The sequence below is a fragment of the Lipotes vexillifer genome, unplaced genomic scaffold (genome assembly GCF_000442215.2).
Source record: "Lipotes vexillifer unplaced genomic scaffold, Lipotes_vexillifer_v1.1 scaffold1272, whole genome shotgun sequence".
NCBI classification, from domain to species: domain Eukaryota; kingdom Metazoa; phylum Chordata; class Mammalia; order Artiodactyla; family Lipotidae; genus Lipotes; species Lipotes vexillifer.
Window position 1 is genome coordinate 1655179 of NW_006779909.1, and position 6432 is coordinate 1661610.

A 6432-nucleotide genomic window follows, 5' to 3' on the forward strand; every position below is an offset into this window, starting at 1 on the left:
CACGAACCCGTGTCCCCTGCATCGGCAGGCGGCCTCTCAACCACTGCGTCACCAGGGAAGCCCTGTCATTGTTTTTTAAACGAAGAAAAATAGTGTAGGCTATGTAAGTTTACTAGTGACTCTGTGTGGTTTTATTAGTTTTCTTATTTGCTTATATAAAATAAATTACTTTTCATTTTAAATATCTTATAAAGTTTTAAAACTTTATTATCAATTATTAGTGGTAATTGTTGAAGCATTTATTTAATATTTGCTGGTTTATTTAAAAGCTTTTAAAAATTTTTTTAAGTAATACCTACATAAATACATGAATAACTTGGATTTAGATATGATAGATAATACTGTGACCATTTGATGAATGAAGACACATTCTCCAATTAATTTGCCTTTACATTTTGAGAGTATACATATGAATTGATGATGTGTATTTATCGCCCTTGTATTTGTTTATTTCAGTGGTCAAGGAAGTTTGCTCCAGCCTTTTATATACTATAGATTCCTTACTCTTCGATACTCCTCTCGAAGAAATCCATATTGTCGGTAAGCTGGTGATTATTTTAAACCTGTTTTATTTATTAAGAGTATTGTGAAATACAGTATTTGTAACTTTTAAGAGTTGTTTAACTTTTATGTTAGAATTTAGAAGCAAGCAATGTTTTTGTGAATTTAAGTTTTGGCCTTAGAACTACCTAGGATTGATGAGGAGGTGGTTGTACTTCTTTTCAGACACTAAGACTAGACTTTTCTTGACCACTTCTAAAACAGTGCTAAAGCTTAAGGAGTTTTAATATGTGTAGGACATAAGTCCCACTCTCAAGGCACTTTCCTAGTTGAAGAAACAAAAAACACATGTCAAATAATAAGAAAGGAAGCAGTAGTTTAGGATATGGTATTCATGTGTCAATCTATGATGAATTGTCATGTTTATTCTACTATATCAGTACTATAGTCCACAATAGGGGAGAGATCATTGAGCCAGAAGAGAGAAGAGCCCAAGAGAGTTTCACAAAATAGAGAGTTTAATTTGTTCTAGAAGGATTAAAGCCTTTGAATAGACAGAATAAGGAAAAGCATTTTAGGTGGGAAAACAGAACAAGTTCAGAGGCAAGAAGATAAAAGCAGAGTTTAAGGGGCATTGAGTAGACCTATTTGACTATAAGGGAAATTCTGAATGGTGAGTGCTTGGAGCAAAGATTTAAAAGGTATATTGGAGCCATATCATAAAAATTCTTGAGTTTCAGGGTAAGAAGTTTGGAACTTACTTTTTGGATGTATAAGAATGATGGTTTTGACATGATCATAATAGTTTTCTGATAGCCTGTGCAGAATTGTTTGGAGTGGAAAAATGAAGCAGAAAAATATTTTAGTAAATTATCATAATATTGAGGAACGGAGGCTCAAATTAATGTACAATAAATTATGCCTTCTGATCTCAAAAATTAGAAGAAAACAAAAATGAATAGCTGTTCTTTTTTCTTTTTTGTTTAATGTATTTATTTATTTTGGCGGGCTTTTCATCGTGGTGGCTTCTCTTGCGGAGCACGGGCTCTAGATGCACGGGCTCAATAGTTGTGGCTCACAGTCTCTAGAGCGCATACTCAGTAGTTGTGGCACACGGGCTTAGTTGCTCTGTGGCATGTGGGATCTTCCCGGACCAGGGCTCAAATCCATGTCCCCTGCATTGGCAGGTGGATTCTTTAACCACTGTGCCACCAGGGAAGTCCCTGAATAGCTGGTTTTAATAGCTTCTTAAATATGTTACTCAGATACTAATGTTAACATAGTTTTTGTTTTCACGTTTAAAATAAATGCATCATGTAGTAGAATTCAGCCAGAAATCCAGTGAGTGTGTTAGCATGATCTCTATTATATTTTTACAAGCAAAGTAAAAACTGAATTTGAATGCTGGTCCGTCATTTGCCAGGTCCATCATTATGACTTCACACGAGTTACTTAAATTTTAATTTCTTCACTGACAGAGAGAAAAACCTCCTTCTGGAGGTGAAATGAAGTAGTGTTTCTAGAAGTGCTTAGATTCTGTTAGGTTCTTAATAAATAGTTTATTTTCCTTTTTTTATGCTTCTGATTCTCCTTTGAAGGGGTTTTTATGCTCTCACAGACAATGTCTTTTTCACAGAACTTCCTAAAATCGAGCTTATTTTCTTTAGACATAGGTTCTTAATGAGTTCCTAGTCAAAAATAAACCTTTAATTTTACTTGATTCCATGAGTTTTTCCCTTTTTCCTTCCGGTTATTGTATTCATTTTAGACATTATATTCTGGTTCCCTACCCTGGCATCCAGTTTTCGTCAGTAGATTTGTTTTTCTCTGCTTCTTTATATCCTCTTCTTCTCTACTCCTGTTTTCTCCACATGTCCTTAAATCATATAATCACCTATAAAAATGTAGAAGTATTCAGTGGAATAAAAAAGAAAGGATAGCAGTGCTATAAGATAACACAAATATGTGCTAATAAACATCTCGCATTAGTACACGTTTTAATCAAAACAGTGGAAAGGTAATGGAAAATACTTGGGCTTATAAATATTGATAAGCAGGCTATAAAACTACATTTTCTACACTATACTTTTTTTTTGTTAAGGGTTATGAGACAGTCTATATAGCCAGTTTGTACCATGTTCACTTATCACGATATTTATTCTCAAGTTAGTGGTATGAGTCCTTTGTTCATGTCTAGTGTAGATTGTGCAGAGCTGTGCTAATAGAGCAGCCACTAGCCACATTTGACCATTTAAATTTAAATTAATTAAAATTCATAAAATTTAAAACTCAGTTCCTGAGTCAACACTAACCATATTGTTAAGTGCTCAGAAGCCATGCGTGGCTGATGGCCACTGCATTGGACAAACAAGACATTTTCATCACCACTGAAAGTGCTGTTGTTTATGCCAGGGATAGAACCATGAATACGAGAATGAGGCATGCCTCATGGGTAACCTGAAGGGGTTTAACTAGAGTGTTTTCAGGATGCCCTCTAACTTGATTCATTAGCCTCATTTATTCTGAAGACAGTGATTGTGTGTTGATGATAAGTTTAATGTGGGATTGAAATACCTGCTTTCTAGGGACTTAGAGCTGAGTGAGTTAGATAGCTGCATAAGTCAGTATGATGATGAAGGTGCTGTGAAGGCACACAGTGCAGAGGGAGACAGATGAGAATTCACGGAGGAGGTGGTAATAGAAGGCCAAGCCTTTTGAAGTCTGAGTTCTGGCATGTGGGTGCCTGAATGCGCTTGGCATGTCAGTAGTTGTCACTTGAGTTGAGGAAGTATATAGGGAAGTAGTGAAGATCTGTGCCCAGAAAGGGAGACAGGAACTAGATCATGTGGAAGGGTTTGGACCTTATTCTAAGGTAGGAAGAGCATTTGAAGTTTGTAATGTGGAGGGGGTGAGAACACAATAAGGTCTGATTTAGAAATACTATTCCAGAAGATGGATTTCAGGCTCACCAAAAGGACAAAAAGACCAATTTGGAAACTGTTAGAGAAGTCCAGAGCCTGAACTAATTCAGTGGTAAAAAAGGGATAAATTTGAAAGCTATTTAGGAGGGTTGGAACTTGGGGCTTAGGGAAGAAGAATAATATAAAGAAGACGTCCAGGTTTCTGGCCTGGGAACCTTGGAGAGTCATGAGTAATGCGGCCGTCACAAAGGTAGGAGATACAAGAAGAAGGTCATGTTTTTAGATAAATGTGCATCTTTCCAAATTTCCTTCCTGATTTTGTGTGAGAGTGTATTACATCCTTTTAAAAAACAGATTATTGCCTTCTCCTAACGGTAAAAATAACACAGAGCATACAAAAAGGTAGAAGTTGTGTCTTTATGTAGGATGAGTCAGCACATAAAAATTATGAACAGCCAAAATTATCCTTGATGATTCTTTAAAGCACTTATAAATTACAGTACAGTATACATGATTTTGTGTCTACTAACCTGTACAATATGTGTGATGTGTGTGTGATTACAGTATGTAATAAAGAGTACTTCGTAGGCAAGTGGCACAGTTAAGGCAAAGTTGTGATCCACAACCAGCCTGGGCTCAAAACAGGCAGCGTAACATGGGCATCATGGCAGAGAGTGGTAGGAGATGAAGCAGGAAAATTCAACTGAGACAAGATTGCAGAAGGCATGGGATGTTGAGGAGGTGGGATTTAGTCTGAAGGCAAACAAGAGCTTTATTTGATCAATGGAATGATCCAGTTGGGAGGTAACATTTATTGAGCATCTTCTGTGTTGTCTCATCTAAACTTCACTATGACTCCAATAAGTACATAGCCCCATTTTTCAGATGAGGAAAGCTCTAAGAGGCAGTATGTTCTTCTAAGGAAATAGTAGGTGGGATTGCTCATACTATATAATTTTCACTTTCTTGGTCTCTTTTTTAGAACTAGTTGAATTTGCCTAAGTCAAATATGAAAATTATGTGAGTCAACTGTAAAGAAGATACAGATCGTCCCTAATCTCAGCCCTCAGAGAGAGCCATTTATTAAATGCTTTTGTTAAATGATTTTTTTCCCCAAAAAAGGAAACAGGTGTTGATTTGGGGAATTTTATTTTGTATGTTCCCTACAGTGCTGCCTGGTTACTTTTACTTCTTCAGATTCTTTAATGGCTGTGGGAAAGCCCTTCATTAGCATTTGCTCTTGCATTACATTGCTTTTTCATTGGGTTCCTGAAAGAAAACTGTTTTATGTTGCAGGACCTTGTTTAATGAACTGAGGATTGTTGTTGAACATCTAATAATGAAACCTGCTTGCCCACTGTTTGTGAGAAGACTTTGTCTCCAGAGCATTGCCTTTATAAGCAGACTGGCGCCAACAGTTGCATAGTTTAACATCCAGCTAAGTTATATATAATATAAATATGCATTGTTAGCTGCTGATACTTCTGCTACGGATGGTTAATTCCAGGTGTAAAACTGACCTCAATGCAATTTACATAATTTACATAAATGCATCTTGAAAGAAAAATGATCATTTTCCTGGCATGTTAAATCAAGCCTTTTACACACTTTCTGAGAAACTTTATTGTAATGTATTGTTAATAGTTAGGGAAGTTTGAATCTTGTGATAAATGTATCAGAAATTCTTTAGATGCTGCTGTGCCTTTATCATGAAGTACATTTATTTCTCTGGTAAAAATAGCTCTAAAATTTGTTTTCATCTAATTGGTAACCTGAATTTATATCTGGCATGAGTTCATTATAGTAACATTAACATGTAAATTCAGTATATTTTGAGACAGTATTCTTTTGCCATTCAGTAATTTTGGTTGATGATTTTAACAAAAACACTTCCCACTATATTTAATTTCAAATTGCTTTTAAATTGATTTTGTGCTGCTTTGTTAGGACAGATTTATTTTGGATGTACCATTATAATAGGAATTCTATATGTATCTTATACTATGACCTTCCAAAATTTTATTTTCATAATTCTGTGGCTTTGAATATTTTTTTTTTAAAGGCCCAAATGAAAGCTTGTTAGCCAATTGGGTAAATATTTGTGGTCACCTAAGCGTTTTACATCAGAGAGCAATACAGTAGTCGGACAGTTTTCCTTTCACAGAGCCATTGAGTAACATTTCTCAAATAGGAAATCCTTCTTTTAGAAATGTGGATACATAGCTTTTAGTATTACTGTAGTTTATACAATTACTTAGATCAGATTCTTGACTGCGAGTTTTCTCGGTTTCTTAGGCTTGATTTTCATAGACAGTTGCAGCAATTCAGATGCCTTTTGAAAAGAATGTAACTGAAGATTGAGCGCATGACTAAACTTTGTATCTGTTCTGAAATAATAAAGAAGATTATACATACTTACCCATCAAATCTGACTTAAATAGAAAGGTTTATAGGAAAGGTTATTGCCTAGGAATGGAGCCAGGGGAGGAGTTGTGGGGGAAATAGTGCACGTTTCGGTGGTATAACGCACAGCTGCATTTGGGGGGATTGGATGTATTATGCAACTGTGATTTGAGTTGTATAATATGTTAAATGTGTTCGTTGAGCTTCCATTAACTCCTTTTTAAAATTCATTCTGATCTTTATTATTGCATGATTGGAAATGTTTAAAACCTTGCAAAATGTAAATACAGAGTAATGTAACGGTTTTTGTGACCAGTTTTCTTCTGTGTGCATGTAACTTGGATTTCTCCAGTATACTCAGTGACTTATCAGTAACATCAGTTTTCTTTTTCAACTTTTTGATCTATAGAAATGTGATACCTACTTGATAGCTCAGCTGTCACCAGCTATTTTTGTAATTTTTTGTAATATTTATCTACTAAGTTAGAGAAGCCTCGTAATATACAGTTGATTGTAGGGGTGGGGCAGTCTCACTATCACTATGTATCACTATCTGATGGTTTTAAAAACTAAATTTTCTAGAGGAATAAAGTAATTATAAGGTTAA

At 35.3% G+C, this 6432-nt stretch overlaps 1 protein-coding gene across 1 annotated transcript in view; it reads left to right on the forward strand.

Annotated features, from left to right (window-relative positions):
- The window catches only part of TMEM33 (transmembrane protein 33), a 21583-nt gene extending 15151 nt beyond the window's left edge, over positions 1 to 6432 (forward strand). The window contains exons 6-7 of the mRNA XM_007453043.1: positions 457 to 540; positions 4719 to 6432. Coding sequence (XP_007453105.1) covers positions 457 to 540; positions 4719 to 4848 — 214 coding nt within the window. The 3' untranslated portion in view covers positions 4849 to 6432. The remainder of the gene's footprint in view (positions 1 to 456; positions 541 to 4718) is intronic.